Source organism: Staurois parvus, unplaced genomic scaffold (genome assembly GCF_062004578.1).
Source record: "Staurois parvus isolate SC_StPar_1 unplaced genomic scaffold, SC_StPar_1.0 ptg000320l, whole genome shotgun sequence".
Taxonomy (NCBI): Eukaryota; Metazoa; Chordata; class Amphibia; order Anura; family Ranidae; genus Staurois; species Staurois parvus.
Window position 1 is genome coordinate 3,068,039 of NW_028318116.1, and position 19,462 is coordinate 3,087,500.

At 46.4% G+C, this 19,462-nt stretch overlaps 1 protein-coding gene across 1 annotated transcript in view; it reads right to left on the minus strand.

Annotated features, from left to right (window-relative positions):
• Window positions 1-8,788: 8,788 nt before the first annotated feature.
• LOC149457489 (phospholipid-transporting ATPase IK-like) overlaps window positions 8,789-19,462 on the minus strand; it is a 73,997-nt gene continuing 63,323 nt past the window's right edge. Inside the window, exons 5-6 of the mRNA XM_089683645.1 lie at window positions 15,521-15,634; window positions 8,789-8,917 (exon numbers count right to left, since the gene is read on the minus strand). Coding sequence (XP_089539771.1) covers window positions 8,789-8,917; window positions 15,521-15,634 — 243 coding nt within the window. The remainder of the gene's footprint in view (window positions 8,918-15,520; window positions 15,635-19,462) is intronic.

Genomic DNA, 19,462 nt, shown 5'->3' on the forward strand with positions numbered 1-19,462 from the left:
TGTCCAGACCTCCACCCCGCCCAACATTCCTCACACTAAAACCCCCTCAACACTCCACTCCTTCGACCCTGCTACCACTGAAGAGGTCACTAAGGTCTTCTCTGAAGCTCGCCTTACCACCTGCCCCCTTGACCCTGTCCCCACACAACTCCTACGATCACCCTCCTCCTCCATCCTATGCTCCCTCACTCACATCTTTAATCTCTCCCTCTCTACTAGCGCATTCCCCTCTCCTCTGAAGCACGCGCACATCACTCCCATACTCCCATACTTAAAAAACCCTCTCTGGATCCCACTGACCTAAACAACCTTAGACCCATCTCCCTGCTGCTATTTACATCCAAACTCCTTGAGCGCTTAGCCTATAATTGCCTGAGATCCCACCTCACCGACAACCTCCTTGACCCCCTACAGTCTGGCTTCCGTCCCCTATACTCCACCGAAACTGCCCTACTCAAACTCACCAACGACCTGCTAATCCGCCAAAGCCAATGGCCACTACTCAGTGCTCCTACTCCTCGATCTCACCGCGGCTTTCGACATGGTCGACCACCCCCTCCTCAAAAAACTATTCTCTTGGCCTCAGAGACTCCGCTCTCTCCTGGCTCTGTTCCTATCACAACGCTCCTTCAGTGTTACCTATAACACTGCCACCTCCCCCTCACTCCCACTCTCTGTTGGGGCCCCTCAAGGTTCTGTCCTCAGGCCCCTTCTCTTCTCCATCTACACCTCCTCCCTTGGCCAACAGATACACTGCCACGGCTTCAACTACCATCTCTATGCTGATGACACTCAAATCTCTCTCTCTACTCGTTGCCTCACCCCTTCAGTCTCCGCCAGAATCACTAGCCTTCAGAACGACATAGACTGGATGTCATTCAAATTAAACCTTGCCAAAACCGAGCTCCTAGTTTTCCCCCCAGCCCATGCCACCCCCCCCCAACTTCTCCATCACAACCAACAATGCCACCATTAGCCCCACCCCGCAAGCCAGAGTACTAGGTGTCATTCTAGACTGCAATCTGTCTTTCCAGCCCCTGACAAATTCATGCAGACTCCACCTCCGCAACATCTCCAAAATACGTCCGTTCCTAACTCCAGAAACTACAAAGCAACTCATTCACTCCCTTATTATATCACGACTTGACTACTGTACCTCCCTCCTCACCAGCCTACCTCAACACAGGTTATCCCCACTTCAGTCTATCTGAATTCTGCGGCCAGACTCATCCACCTTACTAACCGCTCCATATCCGCCACCCCCCTCTGCCAATCCCTCCACTGGCTTCCGATTGCCCAACGGATAAAATTCAAATTACTAACATTGACATACAAAGCTGTTCATAACACTGCCCCAGTCTACATCACCGTCCTGATATCCATCTACCACCCAAAACGCACTCTCCGCTCCTCACAAGACCTCCTACTCTCTAGTTCCCTGGTCTCCTCCTCCCATGCCCATCTCCAGGACTTCTCCAGGGCTTCCCCTATCCTCTGGAACTCACTACCCCAATCCATCAGACTGTCACCTACCCTCCTCACCTTTAGGTGCACCCTGAAAACCCATCTCTTCAGGGAAGCCTACCCCACCCTAACCTAATTGCCGATCTCCTCCACTCTTCCTACCACTCCATCCCCCACAGCTGTTTCCTCCTGTACCACTATCCCTTCCCTCCTAGATTGTAAGCTCCAAGGAGCAGGGCCCTCGAACCCTCATGTATTGCACTGTATTGTTACTGTGCTGTCTGGTGTACGGTCTCCCATTATAATGTACAGCGCTGAGCAAACTGTTGGCGCTATATAAATACTGTATATTAATAATAATACTTTACTAATTATTGCACAGTGAAGGTCACAGTGGATCTCCAGTTCGCAACAATGATGATGGATGAGCTGGATGACATTTGCATTTACTGGGCAAGCATCCAATGCTCAAGTAAGTGAATGCAATGTCATAAGACTTTTCAGAGATCACTAAAAAAGTTGCTGTCATGAAAATGTGTGCACTTGTCAAACCCGACTCAATCTTAGCCTAATGTTACACTAATGATTTATTCAAACTTTTGTTTCCCACTGTTTGCATCATGATTTAGTGTTGAAACAGGAATAACTCTTCTAAAGTAAAATGCATACTTTGAGATTTACTATCCAACTATGTTCCAAAAAAATTGCACTAATGTGATATCGTTTTACTCAGCAGACTGTACTGAATATCCTGTATTTTGTGCAAATTACGTAAACATTGCACTGAGAAATTGGATAATTAAAATGTTTTTACTGTCTATTACTAAGGAAATAAAAAGGTGTGTATACAAATTTGCCAAATTAAATGTAAATTTTTCCCGAAACAAAGACCTAAAAAAATAAATAAAAATGCTGTAGGAATCTGATTTAGGGCAAAAAAAGCCTGGGCACTTACAGTAAATGGTTTATAGATATTTCCTCTACTTGCTGAACCCCTGTAAGATATTTATATTCAATACATTTTAAACTAATTTATAATAATGTCCTCAGATGTCCTTGTGAGGTTGGGCAGTGAGACGCACATTTTAGCGCATTGTGCTTTGACTCCAAAAGCCAATGGGACTTATGTCGGACACAAATAACATGTTTAAATTTACACATGTATTTATTGCTACATAGACATTGAAAAGTCATATTGTTAAATACAGGTGAAACTCGAAAAATTAGAATATGGTGCAAAAGTTCATTTATTTCAGTAATGCAACTTAAAAGGTGAAACTAAAATGACAGACTCATTACATGCAAAGCAAGATCTTTCAAGCTGTGATTTGTCATAATTGTGATTATGGCTTACAGCTCATGAAAACCACAAATCCACAATCTCAGAAAATTAGAATATTACATGCAATCAATAAAACAAGGATTGTACATAGAACAATATCATGCATATGTACCCAGTAATTGGCTATCAGCCTGTGGCACTGCTGAGATGTTATGGAAGACCAGGATGCTTCAATAGAGGCCTTTAGCTCTTCTGCATTGTTCGGGCTCATGTCTCTCATCTTTCTCTTGGCAATGCCCCATAGATTCTCTCTATGGAGTTCAGGTCAGGTGAGTTTTCTGGACAATCAAGCACAGTAATCCCACGGTCATTGAACCAGGTTTTGGTGCTTTTGGCAGTGTGGGCAGGTGCCAAGTCATGCTGGAAAATGAAGTCAGCATCCCCATAAAGCTCGTCTGCGGAAGGAAGCATGAAGTGCTCCGAAATCTCCTGGTAGATGGCTATGTTGACCCTGGACTTAATGAAGCACAGTGGGCCAACACCAGCAGATGACATGGCTCCCCAAATCAACACAGACTGTGGAAACTTCACACTGGACTTCAAGCATCTTGCAGTGTGTGCCTCTCCATTCTTCCTCCATACTCAGGGTCCTTGGTTTCCAAATGAGATGCAAAAGTTGCTCTCATCAGAAAAGAGGACTTTGGACCACTGAGCAACACACCAGGTCTGTTTTTCTTTAGCCCAGGTAAGACGCTTCTGACGTTTGTTGTTCAGGAGAGGCTTGACAAGAGGAATACGACATTTGAAGCCCATGTCCAGGATCCGTCTGTGGGTGGTGGCTCTTAATGCACTGACTCCAGCCTCAGTCCACTCCTTGTGAAAGTCCCCAACACTTTTGAATGGCCTTTTCCTGACAATCCTATCCAGGCTGCGGTCATCCCTGCTGCTTGTGTACCTTTTTCTTCCACACTTTTCCCGTCCACATAACCTATTAATGTGCTTTGATACAGCACTTTGGGAACATCCAACTTCTTTTGCAATTACCTTTTGAGGCTTTCCCTCCTTATGGAGGGTGTCAATGATTGTTTTCTGCACAACTGTCAGGTCAGCAATCTTTCCCATGATTGTGATTCCTACTGAACCAGACTGAGAGACCATTTAAAGGCTCAGGAACCCTTTGCAGGTGTTATGGATTAATTATCTGATTAGAGTGGGACACTTTGAGCCTAGAATATTGCACCTTTTCACAATATTCTAATTTTCTGAGATTGTGGATTTGGGGTTTTCATGAGCTGTAAGCCATAATCATCACAATTATGACAAATCACAGCTTGAGAGATCTTGCTTTGCATGTAATAAGTCTCATATTAGTTTCACCTTTTAAGTTGCATTACTGAAATAAATCTACTTTTGCACGATATTCAAATTTTTTCGAGTTTCACCTGTATAGTCCATTTTGTCCAATCAATAGAACAAAAAAAAAACCACACAAATCGAGACCTCCGTATACACAATCCTATACCCATAGTTCATCCAGAAGGCAAACCCCCCCTCCAGTGGATCTTCTCTGATCTCCCATAAGGCAGTTGGATATTCCCTTGATCGACTTACTCTGTCGTTATTACCTCTAAATACAGAAATAGTAAAAAAAGCCAACCCATGTTATACAACCTTCCATTATTCTTGGTAGCCAGCGCCTCTACCAAATTTTCATATTTACCTTAATTTAAACTCACATAGAATAATGATTATGATTAAAATACAGGGCTTTTTTTCAGCCAGAACTTGGTGGAACTCCGTTCCACCACCTCCGGCGCTGACCTCTATCTGCTGCTCATTGCTGTCACCTATAAAAAGAGAAGCCATGCTTCTGTGTATAGAAATGACTGCACTCCTCTCCTGAAGGCACAAAACCCTCACTGCCCTGCACATGACAGCATGGGAGAGGGCAAGGTAGTGACAAATCCCTAAATGTGGTTGCCATTCTGAATGGCACTTGCAATACAAAATCAGTGCTGTGAGCTTTGCCTCTCCTCCCACTAGAAATGCAGACACCTCCCTGGCCTCCTATTGGCTGTCACTGTGTGGATACTGAGCCTCCTCCAGTGCGTGCAGCATGCTACTTACATTAGAGCACTGTTACCCCACTGTCCCAGGGATGGGTGTGCTGCTGTACCCCACCTGTAATGGACATCTCCAGGAATCTTCCCAACCTGACCAAGTACACCGAGGTATGAAAACTCAGCATGCACACCACACTCAGTGTATATTGCACACATACTGTACACAGCACACCCCCATCCCATTTAGCACCAATGGCCCCCATCTCTCCACACTGATCCGCAATGTCCCCCCCTCTCCCCCCACTTCACACCAATGGCTCCCCTCTCCCCCCATTTAGCACCAATGTCCCCCCTCTCCACCAACTTATCCCCAATGCCCCCCTCTCCCCCACTCACCACCAATGTCCCTCCTCTCCCCCCACTTATTCCCAATGTCCCTCCTCTCCCCCCACTTACTCCCAATGCCCCCCCTCTCCCCCCACTTACTCCCAATGCCCCCCTCTCCCCTCACTTACTCCCAATGCCCCCCTCTCCCCAACTTACCACCAATGTCCCTCCTCTCCCCCAAATTATCACCAACATCCCCCTCTCCCCCACTTACCGCCAATGTCCCTCCTCTCCCCAACTTATCCCCAATGCCCCCCTCTTCCTCACTTATGCCCAATGTCCCCCTCTCCCCCACTTACCACCAATGTCCCTTCTCTCCCCCAAATTAACCCCAATGCCCCCCTCTCCCGTACTTGCCACCAATATCCCTCCTATCCCCAATGCCACCCTCTCCCCCACTTACCAATGTCTCCCCTCTCCCCCAGCTTATTCCCAACGCCTCCCTCTCTCCCACTTACCACCAATGTCCCCCTCTCCCCCATTAATCCCCAATGCCCCCCCTCTACCCCCACTTATTCCAAATGCTCCCCTCTCCTCCACTTACCACCAATGTCCCTCCTCTCCCCCAACTTATCCCCAATGACCCCCTCTCTCCCAGCTTATTCCCAATGCCCCCCTCTTCTTCACTTATCCCCATCGCCCTCCTCTACCCCCACTTATTCCCAATGCCCCTCTCTCCCCCATTTAGCACCAATGTCATCCCCTTTCCTCCCTCTTAGCGTTAATGACCCCTCCCCCCACTTAACATTGCACTCTTACTTATTCCCAATGCTCCCCTCTCCTCCACCTACCACCAATGTCCCCCCTCTCCCCAACTTATCCCCAATGCCCCTCTCCCCCACTTATTCCCAATGCCCCCTTTCCCCCCACTTACCACCAATGTCTCTCTCCCCCAAATTATCCCCAACACACCCCTCTCCCCACTTACCACCAATGTCCCCCCTCTCCCCCACTTATCCCCAATGCCCCCCTCCCCCCACTTATTCCCAATGTCCCTCTCCCCCAAATTATCCCCAACACCCCCCTCTCCCCCACTTACCTCCAATGTCCCTCCTCTCCCCCAACTTATCCCCAACGCCCCCCTCTCCCCCAAATTATCCCCAACACCCCCCTCTCCCCCACTTACCTCCAATGTCTCTCCTCTCCCCCAACTTATCCCCACCGCCCCCCTCTCCCCCACTTATTCCCAATGCTCCCCTCTCCTCCACCTACCACCAATGTCCCTCCTCTCCCCCAACTTCTCCCCAGCGCCCCCTCTCCCCCACTTACCACCAATGTCTCCCCTCTCCCCCAGCTTATTCCCAACGCCTCCCTCTCTCCCACTTACCACCATTTTCCCCCCTCTCCCCCACTAATCCCCAATGCCCCCTCTACCCCAACTTATCCCCAATGTCCCCCCTCTCCCCCACTTACCACCAATGTCTCTCCTTTCCCCCAACTTATCCCCAATGATCCCCTCTCTCCCAGCTTATTCCCAATGCCCCCCTTTTCTTCACTTATCCCCAACGCCCCCCTCTCTCCCCCATTTAGCACCAATGTCATCCCCTTTCCTCCCTCTTAGCATTAATGACCCCTCCCCCCACTTAACATTGCACTCTTACTTTAAGTTGTAGCTGCTCTTCTGAAGCAGCCCCTCTGATATTCTGTAGAAGGGGGATTTGGGTGTGGGAGGGGAGCTCTGTACTGGAAGGGGGGTTGTAAACTGGCCTGTGAGATATGCATTCCTGAACCCTACACTATGCGCAACTCACTCCTGAACCCTGCATTGTGTACTTAGCACACTCCTGAACCCTGCATTGTGTACGCAGGGCACTCGTGAGCTCTTCACTCTGTATGCAGTGCACTCCTGAACTCTGTACTGTACTACCACAATTCTGATCTTTGCACTTTGTGCGTAGCAATCCCCGGAATTCTGCACTCTGTGCAGAGTGCACTACTGGCATTTAACAATGCCCCATTAAGACCCTCCCACTGTTATGCGGTGGAGCAGTGGAGGCGTGGAGGAGTTCCTGCATCTATTCTGAGAAAAAAGCCCCGATTATAGATCAGCCTAAATTGTATTGAATATCGCTAAGAGGTTGGCTGCTGGGCATAATGGAAGGTTGTAATTTACAGCCCCCCCCCTTTTTTTAAAAAGTCCCATTGACTGAGTCAAAGCAAAATTTGCTTCTGGAATCTTTAAAAAAAAAAAGTAGACTCCAATGAAGAAAACAAGCATCTAAGAGGTGCTGGGAGTTTGATGTACATTCAAAGTAGAGAGAGGACAAAAAACATTGGGAGAGCTCATTGGCTCAGGTTAGGCTACTTACAAACAGGCAGGGCTACCCTCTTGTGGGTAATTACCAGGAAAAAAAAACACATCAATGGAAGGTGCACCAAACCAAAAGGATGAAAGAGTCCAAATTAATTTACTGGTTTACAGTTAACAAAAAAATTAAACACGTTTCAGAGGGCAGAAAAAAACCTTCCCTTCATCAGGGTTTCAGTTAAAATAAGAACCTTAAATGGACTCAAAAATAGGGATTTCCCGCTTACTGATGCATTATGTGCATCTTCTTTATGTTCCTGTTACATGTGTCACTTTTCTGTGGACATCGATCCGGCTCCTGGCTTTGCCTCTTGTCCAAGTTGCTCGAGTTCCTGCCTATCGACCCTGAACCCAGGTATTAAGCCTTTGTTAGTGTTCGAGCAACGGGTCTTCATGTGGAAGCCAGACCGCTCTGGTTCCTGAGGTGTTCACCACCGCTTTAACATTCTGATATTCTGTGTGTTTGATCCTGTCTCTGTTCTCAGTGTTTTCCCTCTGGCTTTGTAGTTATATTCCCCTTGGTTTCTGTCCATGGATCCCTTCATTTTCTGTTGATGTGTGTGTCCTTCTCAGCACTGTTTCTTGTTGGTCTCTGCAGCATTGCTCAGCATCCCCCACTGTCCTTCACTTTACGCTTGTTCCCTGTGTCCTCTCCCCTGGCGCTTAGCATCCCCCACCCTCCTGCGCTTTATGCTTGTTCCCTGCATCCTCGCCCCTGGGGCTTAGCATCCCCCACTTTCCTGCACTTTATGCTTGTTCCCTGCATCCTCGCCCCTGGGGCTTAGCATCCCCCACTTTCCTGCACTTTACGCTTGTTCCCGGCATCCTCACCCCCGGCGCTCAGCATACCCCACTCTCCTGGGCTTTGCGCTTGTTCCCTGCGTCCTCTCCCCTGGCACTCAGCATCCCCCACTTTCCTGCAATTTACCCTTGTTCTTTGAATCCTCTCCCCTGGCGCTCAGCATCCCCCACTCTCCTGCAATTTACGCTTGTTCCCTGCGTCCTCTCCCCTGGCGCTCAGCATCCCTCACTATCCTGCGCTTTGCGTTTGTTCCTTGCGCCCTCTACCCTGGTGCTCAGCATCCCTCACTATCCTGCACTTTGCGTTTGTTCCCTGTGTCCTCTCCCCTGGCGTCCCTTCCTAGCTTGCTGCAGTAGGTTACCTTGGTTCCTAGTATCCTGCGCATAATCCGCATCCTTTGTTTTACAAATAAACAGAACTAAATCAGTTTAGAATGTGCATAAAAGAAACACAAAATAAATTAATCCCAAACCATTAGTAATTCACTTTAATTGAAACGGCCTGTAACTTACAATGTCATTGATCAAGTCCCTGAAAGCTCGGGCTGCCAAAATCAATAAGAGCGGAGTTGCAACGGAGTAAATCGGTAAGGTTGAAATCTCTGGAATGCTCTGTAATAAATGTATGAGACATATATAAAGAGAATATAGGGAGGGATATACACAGAAAAAAAAACACAGATAGGTAGGATAAATGAGGGATTAGCAGTCAAGGAAGTAGCAATGAAGCTTCATATGAAGTCAGAGCTTACAAGGGAAACTGCAGTATAATATAATTTTAGTGAGTATACATTTTGAGTTATAATAACATACCTCAGTACATTTTTATCTGAAAGGCTTTACAGTTTTTACTTGCTATAGCATAGTTTAATCACTTGCAATATGACTAGCATGCTAGTTTAAAGAACTGTTCAAATAAGCTTGGTCAGTGTTAAAGTGTTACTACACCCACAACTGTAAAATCAGTCTGTATATGCAGTAAAGCCTGCTTGTTATACTCACTGTGGAACCTATGGGGTAAATCCTCTGCAATGTGTAAAAAGGCCTTTTGATTCTGTCTTCTGTGTTCCACCTCATCTCCTGAACCGTAGGCATTTGCACATGCTCAGTTTGGTGTGTATGGTTACAGAGGTTTATTTTATCTTGGGAGAGTGCATGTGATCATCACAGGGCCAATCAGCGCTGTCCAGACAGAGATCAGGTGTTCTGCATCCTCCTAGAGCAGAAAAAACTCCTACCAGGGGCAAACTGACCATTTGGAAACTCAGGCACTGCCCGAGGGCCCAGGGCCAGTAGGGAGCCCCATGAGATGCCCCTGGTACCTTTTTCATAGGCTTTTTTGAGTTTGGGCAAGGACACAGGGGCCCCATGATCCCCTATTGCCCGGAGGCCCCATAAGTTGTCAGTCCACCCCTGCCTCCTACAGGCTTTAGCTAGTACTGGGATTCTCTTATCTTCCCCTTCTACTGCCCCAATCCATCTGCTGATAGAACAGTCTTCTGGTCAAGCTGCACATGCTCATTTTGGTGTGTAGTAGGTTTTTTTTTTCCCTTGGGAGAGTGCATGTGATCAGCACAGGGCCAATCCACGCTGTCCAGACAGTCAGGTGTTATGTAGCCTGTAACGTACATGTAAGATTTGAGTAGCTGAGATGTGACCAATATAAAGATTTGAGTAGCTGAGATGTGACCTGTAGAAAATATGACAATGTAGATTTAGAATTCCATGTTATAATATAAGATGTGTTCAGAGTTCAGTCAGAGACATGTGGCCACCAATTAGCATATGAAAGGGACAGCTTCCTCTGGAAGGTGTGACACCTGGATGCCAATAAGATTTGTCACCTCCTGGAAATCCTGAAGGAAATGTGCTCTAGAATGTTTGGCTTCATGACACAGCGGGAGACCAGAGGTGGTTCCGATGTGTCTGGGGAGCTTTAAAGTATATCAGCAGATCAAAGGAATATATTTCATCTCTCATAAAAGCTAAAATATTAGTTGCAGAGATGAAAATACTTCCTTCTGTTTGCACACACTGTAGGCTAAATCTGCATGTAAAAACTGTATTTGTGGCCTATGTAGAACCCCAGAGAAATGCAGAAAATGGTTATATTGCGACAGCTGAATAGTGATTGGTACTGTCGCGATCAGACTGACACTTTCCTCATGTTCTAACAGCGGCCAGGAGAACCATTCCCATGCCTTGGCTTTCTACTACGCTTCATACGCTATTGGAATTGATGAAGGATATAGCAGAGATTAGAAAAATGGAGTATAACTGCTTTACACCCTAATTCTGTTCCTGCATTTGAAGCAGTTTGGGACCCATGGGATACTTCTACTTCTGACTTGTCTGCTCAAATTGTCTGAAATGGATTGCCATTTCACTGTTCTTTATTGCTATTGTATACACCTCTCATCGATGAGCCTGTTTTTCCTGTTTTTTTCTCTTCTGTTTTGTGTTTGCCATACCATATTTCTATGTAACGCTGTTTGTTGTAAATGTTTAAAAAGTTAATTACAAAAAAAGAAACCATGAAGGGTTCCCCTGGCCCCTGATCCTGGGACCCTTTACTTCCATTGAGGGACTAATACAGTCTCACAGCAGGCCCCCTTCCTGTCATCTTGGGGTCCCCCCACATTCGCGGAACGCCAGGGTCCAGTCACAGGTGCAGCCTTTGAGACCCTTGTTCTGTCACTGGTGTCAGTAGTTTTTTTTTTTTTTTTTATTTGTCTACCATTTTATTTTATACATTTTTGTTCGTTTTTGGAAAAAAAATTATTAGGACCTTCCATTCCTTCATGAACTGAAACATAGTAAACACTTTACTATGCCTCAGCTATGAATGAATTTAAAAAAAAAATGAAAACATGTTTCTGGTTGGGTCACTACGTGACTGAATTGGTTTCTGTGGACACTGACCTGCTTATGTCACTACAGTAACTGTCTCTCTGGACGTTTCTGATGTTCCAGTATGCTACAGTTAGTGTCTCAACAGGCATGTTGTGTCTCTGCAAATATATATTAACAGTGTATAGGTCCTGTGAGTGCACATGTTGGGGGTGGGGGCAGTGTCCAAAGCAGTTCTTGGAGAGGAAAGGGGGGGAAGAACAATGTAGCTGGCCTAGAGAAGAAACATTATGGTTTTGGGTCTACATATATATGTGTATACCAGGGTTACTCAACCAGGGTTCTATGAAACTCTAGGGTTCCTCCAGAGGTTGCTAGAGGTTCCTTAAGCAATCAGCAATTTCTGCCTCTCAGGTAAGTTCCCATAGACACCATTAATATTTTAAGTTATCTGTAAGGAGGTAATTCTTCCCAATGAGCACAAGTGTAAGGAGCATTCTTCCCACTGACCATCACACTAATGTACCATGAGTTGTAGATATAGCTATTTTAGCAGGGGTTCCCAGAGACTGGAAAGTTATTTCAAGGGTTCCTTGTAGCTACAGTACATCTTCTGCAGTAAACCAAAGTGATAGTCCAGTTGTTCAAAGCTGTGCACCTACCTACCCCTTCACAAGGGAGGATGAACTTGTGGGCAGTTTGTGCTTGATGCAGCCTCACAGTACAAACAATACAGCCTGTGCCAACAGCTGTCACACGTTAGCTTGCAGCCTTGTGTGTTTACTCTTACCTCCATGCTGCTCTTGATTCTTTCACATGTGTGTCTGTGCTCACCTATGGGCGTCATCTGTTATTCCTTGGATTTTAAGTTCTTCGCTTCCATCACTTCCTGTCCCACCTCCTTGTGTTCCTGTCTATTTAAAATGTGCTCAGACTGGGCCACATTGCCTGAGCAACAGTTGTTGTCGGAGCTCCCCAGTGGTCTTCTGAATCCGTTTAGTATATCTGTGCACCGACTCCAGCTCTTCCATGACATTGCTAGTGTTCCACCTGTCCTGACCTCGGCTTGCCTACTGGATATCCTGTCTACTCCCACTGCATCCTGCTCAAACTAGCGGTCACTTCTACCTCAGCTGGGTGTACTTGGGGGCCGCGACCTGGTTCCAGCCTGCTCCAAGTCCTTCCCCACCATCAGGGGCCCTGGTGAACAAGCAAGCTGGGGCTTAGACTCCGCGCCCTGGGGAACCCCAAGCTGTGGTTTTATAGGGCTCACTACCACAGGTGCTGACAGTTTGCTTAGGCCATGAGCTCTTCGGAGACACCGCAGCCTGCCCTGGAACAATTTCAGACCTTAGCACTAAGAATTTAGGTCCAACAGGGCTTCCAAGAATAGATTATGCATTGTCTGCAGGAACGCTCCTCCTGGTTGGATCAGCTACAGGCGGGGTCCACTTCCTTATCCTCTGCTCTGGCTCCTGCTGTTCCACCTTCTGCGGTTCCCCCAGCGGAACACCATCCTACAAGACTCCAGCTGCCTCCACCGCCTCACTTCTCTGGTGATCCCAAGGCTTGTCGAGGCTTCCTCAATCAGTGCTCAATTCATTTTGAGCTAGCAGCTGATCATTTCCCTACCGATCGTTCCAAGGTGGCATACATGATCTCCCTCCTTTCAGGTGAAGCACTGGCTTGGGCCTCGCCACTGTGGGAACGTCAAGATCACACTATCTGTAGTCTGCAAGCCTTTCGAAAAACGTTTGATGTGCCTGGCAGGACTTCATCTGCTGCGGGAGCCCTTCTTCGGCTACGCCAAGATAGCATGACAGTTGGTCAGTATGCAGTACAGTTTCGCACCTTGGCTTCGGAACTTGCATGGAACAATGAGGCCCTTTCTGCAACCTTTTGGCAGGGTCTAGCAGACCGAATTAAGGATTAACTAGCTGGGAGAACCATACCCTCCGTCCTGGATGAGTTGATTGCTCTTAGCATCCAGATCGATATCCGCTTCCAGGAGCAAGATCTGGAAAGGGCTCATCCACGTCACCCTCCAGTGGGTTCTCTGGTTCCTGTTTTCCAGAAATTCCCAGATCAATTTACCTCTGCAACCGTACCAACATCTGAAGAGCCCATGCAGTTAGGCCAAACGCACCTTTCTCCACAAGAGCAATCGAGCCGCCTAAGATTCAGGCTATGCCTTTACTGTGGGGCTGAAGGTCATGTAATTAAGTCATGTCCTGTCTGCCCGGGAAACTTAGGTCTGGGTCACTCTAAGGGAGGTGATCTATACCAGAACCTGAATTCTGCCACCTTCCCTTGATTTACCATACCTGTCTCCATTCATTGGGCCCTGACCTCGTACCAGGTTTCTGCTTATGTGGATTCTGGGGCAGCCAGGAACTTTATTCAGCAATCTTTGGCCACTGAATTGGGCATTCCTCTTGTCCCCTTGACAACTCCCCAATCAGTATCTACAGTTGATGGCTCTAACTTGGCCTTAGGACCTCTACGCTTCCGGAACTCCTCCGTAACTATGCAGGTTGGCGCTCTTCATTGTGAGGAAATCTCCTTCCTGATCCTCCCTAAGTCTTCTAGCCCCATCATTCTTGGATTTCCATGGTTGCAGAAACACTTACCCAATCTTGACTGGAACTCTGGCCAAGTATTGTCTTGGGGGTCTAAATGCAATCAGACTTGTCTCCCTAAGGTGTCCCCAACTCACACTGTACCCATGGCTGAGGCCACCACCTCTCCAATGCTCCCTCATCATTGCCAGACCTTAAAAGGATGTTTCTTGTGGTAAAGCTGCCCCTCTGCCTACTCCTATTTCGGGCCCCTTACCGATGTAGTCCACTTCTGGTTCCTTACCCTTCTTGCGGCCCAAGTCTTCGGTCCCTTTGCATACTTTGCGGCTCAGAGCTTCTTGTATTACCCCAGGTTCCTGTTCCGCACAGCCTGTCTTGTCCACTATACAAATCAAAGCCTTCACACCCACCCCGGTGCCCTCCCTGGCAGCCTCCTCACCAGACCCTTCCTCCCGGTTATTGGGGTCTGCTCCAGTCCAGCTTCCTGTTGTATGTTCTCCTATTCTTACTCCTTCCGAGGCAAATGTTTTTAAGAGCTTACATCTGTCAGCTTCTAAGTACAAAGTAGCTGCAGATTGTCATTACCGGGTGAGTCCCAAATATTTCATGGGTGACAAGGTTTGGCTCTCTACCAAGAGTATCCGTTTACGGGTACCCTTTATGAAATTTGCTCCTCAGTTCATTGGTCCCCTTACCATCCTTCGCCAGGTCAATCCTGTTGCTTTTAAACTCTGCCTCCCTTCACATCTGAGAATCCCTAATGTTTTCCATGTTTCTCTTCTGGGACCGTATATCAACAGATTTTCCGGTCATCATTCTTCCCCAATAGCAAGTACTTCGGATCAGTATGAAGTCAAATCTTGGATTCTTAATTCATCAGAGGGAAACTCTTGTATCTATCTGGAAGGGATATGGTCCTGAGGAGAGGTTTTGGATTCCTTCTACTGATGTTTCTGCACCCCGTCTGGTGGAATTGTTTCAGAGGTTTCCCCTTAAGCCTGGCCCTAAAAAAGTGGGGAGACCTCATAAGAGGGGGGGGGGGGTACTGTCACAAGTTAGCTTGCAGCCTTTTGTGTGTTTACTCTTACCTCCATGCTGCTCTTGATTCCTTCACATGTGTGTCTGTGCTCACCTATGGGCGTCATCTGTTATTCCTTGGATTTTATGTTCTTCCCTTCCATCACTTCCTGTCCCACCTCCTTGTCTGCCTGTCTATTTAAGATGTGCTCAGACTGGGCCACATTGCCTGAGCAACGGTTGTCGAAGCTCCCCAGTAGTCTTCTGAATCAGTTTAGTATATCTGTGTACCAACCGCGGCTTCGTCCCTGACATTCCTCCTGTATTGTCTATCCGTGCACCGACCCCGGCTCATTCCTGACATTGCTAGTGTTCCGCCTGTCCTGACCTCGGCTTTCCTACTCGATATCCTGTCTACTCCCACTGCACCCTGCTCCCGCTAGCGGTCTCTTCTACCTCAGCTGGGTGTACCTGGGGGCCGTGACCTGGTTTCAGCCTGCTCCAAATGCATCCCCACCATCAGGGGCCCTGGTGAACAAGCAGGCTGGGGCTTAGACTCCGCACCCTGGGGAACCCCAAGCTGTGGTTTTATAGCGCTCACTACCACAGGTGCTGACAACAGCATTTTTTTTAAAATTTGGCCTAAGCTGTTACCTTACCTGGGGCCCCATTCTGTCAATCCCTCTCCAAGAATCATTTGGTACATCATTTATGCTCATATAAAACACTATTTAGGAGTCGGAAGAGCCTGAAGGAGAGAAGGCCTTACCTGAATAATTAATATACAGGTGAAGTAGATCACTTGGGCCCTATGGTACTGCTCATACAAGTTTAGTGGGATGAATGTTAAAATGTTGTACTTTGCAGTTTTTATTCTGTTGTCCTTTGAAAACAAAGAAAAAAACAGGTACCAATGGTTAATGGAAAATAGAGCTTATCAACATAACTCAATAAGTATATTGGAGTTAAAAGCAAAATGCAATTTTTTTTTTCATTTTGGATAAAGGCAGGGTGATAACCCCTATCAGTCAGTTTAATCTGTTAAAAATTGGTCCACGCCCAATGACAAACTCACCAGGGACTGGACAGCAAATAAACTTACTCCCCTTAACTACTTCAATACCGGACACATTTACCCACTTCCTGTCCAAGCCAATTTTAAGCTTTCAGCACTCTCACACTGTCAATTGTGCAGTCATGCAACACTTTAGCCACATACATTTTTTTATATTTTCTTCACACAAATAGAGCATTCTTTTGGTGGTATTACATCACCACTGGGTTTATTTTTTGCTAAACAAAAAAAAAAAAAAGACCAAAACCCCTTTTTTTATTTCGGTTATAACAGCTTGCAAATTTTGTCTGTAGGAAAGTTCAAGAGTCCACAAACTATGGTATATAAGGTGTGTCAGGAAAGCAAAGAGAAGGATATTTTAAAAATTCTTTTACTGAATAATTTTATATTTGAACATTGTCTCCTTCAAAGTATGCACCTTGTGAGTGTACAGAGTGCTCCCTGTGATTTTCCATTCTTCATAGCATCCCTAGAAGTTTTCAAGTGGGATGGCATTCAGAGTGGCTTTTTAGACAATATCCACACTAACAAAAAGGTGTTTTCAAACCCTTCTTCATGCATGGGAATAAAAGTTGCAAGGAGCCAAGTCTGGGCTGTAGGGTGGATGGGGAAGCACCGTGATGTGTTTTTCAGCCAAAAAACTCTGACAGCTAAAGTACTAAAGTCACTCACTCGTGATGAAGGATCCAAAGTGAGCTGATTTTAGGATGCACATGAAAAACTGTCTTAAAGTGGAGTTCCAACAAAAGCAGAAGCTCCGCTTATTTACCTCCTCCCCCCTCCACTGCCATATTTGGCAGCTTTTTTTTTGGGGGGGGGGGGGGGTCAGGTACCTGGTTTTGACAGGTACCCACTCCCACTTTCAGCTCAGTTCACCGCAGCGAAGTGAGCTAGAAATTCAGCCCCCTCCTTTCTCCCGCAGTCTCCTAGGAGCTTTTACAGGTCCCAGAAGACTGCTGGACCAATCAGTATGCGCAGCGTGACTCGCGCATGTGCAGTGGACACAAGGCTGTGAAGCCGCAAGCGGTCACAGCATGATGCCCACAGTTGAGATGCTGGCGCCATGGGGGGAGAGGAGAGAAGGGCCGGCACGGGTGAGAACATCGCTGGACTCCAGGACAGGTAAGTGTTTATTAAAAGTCAGCAGCTACAGTTTTTGTAGCTGCTAACTTTAAATAAACACAAAAACAGCTGGAACTCCGCTTTAAGCCACCAAGAACTGCCAGGTAAAATCTTTGATTCAGTTTGACCATAAAGACAATTCCACGTGAATCGAAAAAAAGCCAATGACCAATGATTTGCTCATTCAATCTTTCTTGGGGTGAGTTGACATGGGTGTGTGCCATTCTGAACTTTGTTTCTTCGTCTAGGGATCATACTCAAACACCCAGACTATCTCCCGTAATCACTCGACTCAAAAAAAAACAAAAAAAACAGGCTCTTTCAAAATGGGCCAACAGGTCTTGGCAAAAGAGTTGACAGCGTCCCTTGTGACCAGTTCTTTGGAACAAGTTTTGCACACACTTTTCCCATGTTCAAATCATGAGGCACAAATTAATATTTGAATTGGTAATTCCTGTTTCCTCTGCAATCATTCTAATAGTGAGCCGTCGGTCACAGTTGAGAACAGACCTCACTGCATCCACATTCTGTTGCATTTTTGACGAAGAGGGACGTCCTGATTGTTGGTCTTAAAACATCTTCTCGTCCTTCCTTGAAGGCCTTGTGCCATCAATACACTTGGGCAGATGGTAGTACAGCTTCTCCATAAGCTGCCTCACCATTTCCACATATAGCCATGAAATGTGTGAGCATTATATCATGTAAGTGACAACTTTGTGTAAAAAAAAAAAAGTTATTTTCCAAAAATTTATTGCAAAAAATAAAATCTTCCATGGCTCTCAGCAAATTCCTTGGGGTGTCTAGTTTCCAAAAAGGGGTTATTTGGGGGGTTTCATACTGCCATGGCATTGTAGCACCTCAAGAAATGTGACAGGCAGTCAAAGTAAAAGCTGCGTAAATTCCAGTATTTATACCATAGTTTTTAGACGCTAAACTAATATACACGTATTGGGGATTTTTTTTGCCACAGACATGTAGCAGAAAATGTTTTGGCCTAAACTTATTTATTGGATCATTTTTATAACAAAGTAGTTTATTTTTTTAATTTTCGGACTTTAGTTTAGATCACAAAATATTAAAAAACACGAGTGGTGATAAAGTACCACCAAAAGACAGCTCTATTTGTGTGAGAAAAAGGACAATTTTGTTTGGGTACAGCGTTGCATGACCACGCAATTACCAGTTGAAATAGCACAATGCTGAATAGCAAAAAATGGTCTGGTCAGGAAGGAAGGGTAAATCTTCCGGAGGGCAAGTAGTTAATGAAATCGATTCCTTGTTTACTATTGTGGTTAGCTGTGATTGGTAACAGCTAATCACATGGTACAGATGGGCTGTGATTGGCCCTGTCTGTACCATGTGATCAACACAATAGCACACAATGAATGGCATGAATGAATGCCATTCATTGTGTGCAATTGTCATGTGATCTGCTGTGATTGATCATAGCAATCACATGGTTGCAGCAGCGGCCGGTACACTGATCAGTCATCCACCGGACACAGTGGATGACAGATTGTGCTGAAGCATGGCCCTTTGGGGGGTACATTCCGGGTAGGACATCATATGACATGCACCCGGAACAGCACATGTCCCGCCTAGCTGTCGTTTGTCTATAGGCTGGGTGGGAACTAGTTAAAAAGAAATGTAAAGCAGCCATTCTTAACCAAGGTCCCACCAGAGGATGTTAGGGGTTCTTTGAGCTGTGGCCAATGGACTTCCCATTTGATGGCGCTTGCATAGTTCTGAGACCAACACCACATACCAGCCAACAGTATGACATCAGTGATCCCTTTACCAGTCTGTAAGGGTGGCATTTTGACCACTACTGTAAAGGGGGCATTCTTACATGCTACCAGCATAAGGGATATTGTCACCACTGACTCCAATAAATGTATTTTAACAGGGGTTCCCTGAGACCTGAAAACTATTTCAAGGGTTCCTCTAGGGTAAGATGGTTGAAAGGTTGTGCTGGAGAAGTGGTCTCCAAACTGTGGCTCAAGGGCCAGATGTGGCCCTTTGCTAGTCTTTATCTGGCTCTTGGAGCACTATTCCTCCTACTGATTTGAGTCAATATTCCTAACACTGACACCAACAGTGGGGCATAATTCCCCAAACTAACACCAAGATGGGGAATTATTCTTCCCGCTAATATCAATGATGGGGCATGATTCCATCCACTGACAGTAATGATAGGGCACTATTCCTCCCATGGACATTAATGGTGGGGCACTATTTCTCCTGGTTATACCATTGACAGGGCACTATTTTTTCTATGGATACCAATGATGGGGCGCCATTCCTCCCAGTTTTACCAGTGCCTGGGCACTATTCCTCCTCCTGACCACAGGCAACTGAACACCACATCTAAGACATTGTTTATCATCACTGATGCCGGGCCTTGGTCTTTTTCTACCCCCACTGGCCCAATTCCAGCCCCCCTAAAGCCTTAAGGACAGTAAACTGGCCCTTTGTTTGGAAAGTTTGGACACCCCTGCTCTAGAGCCTACTCAA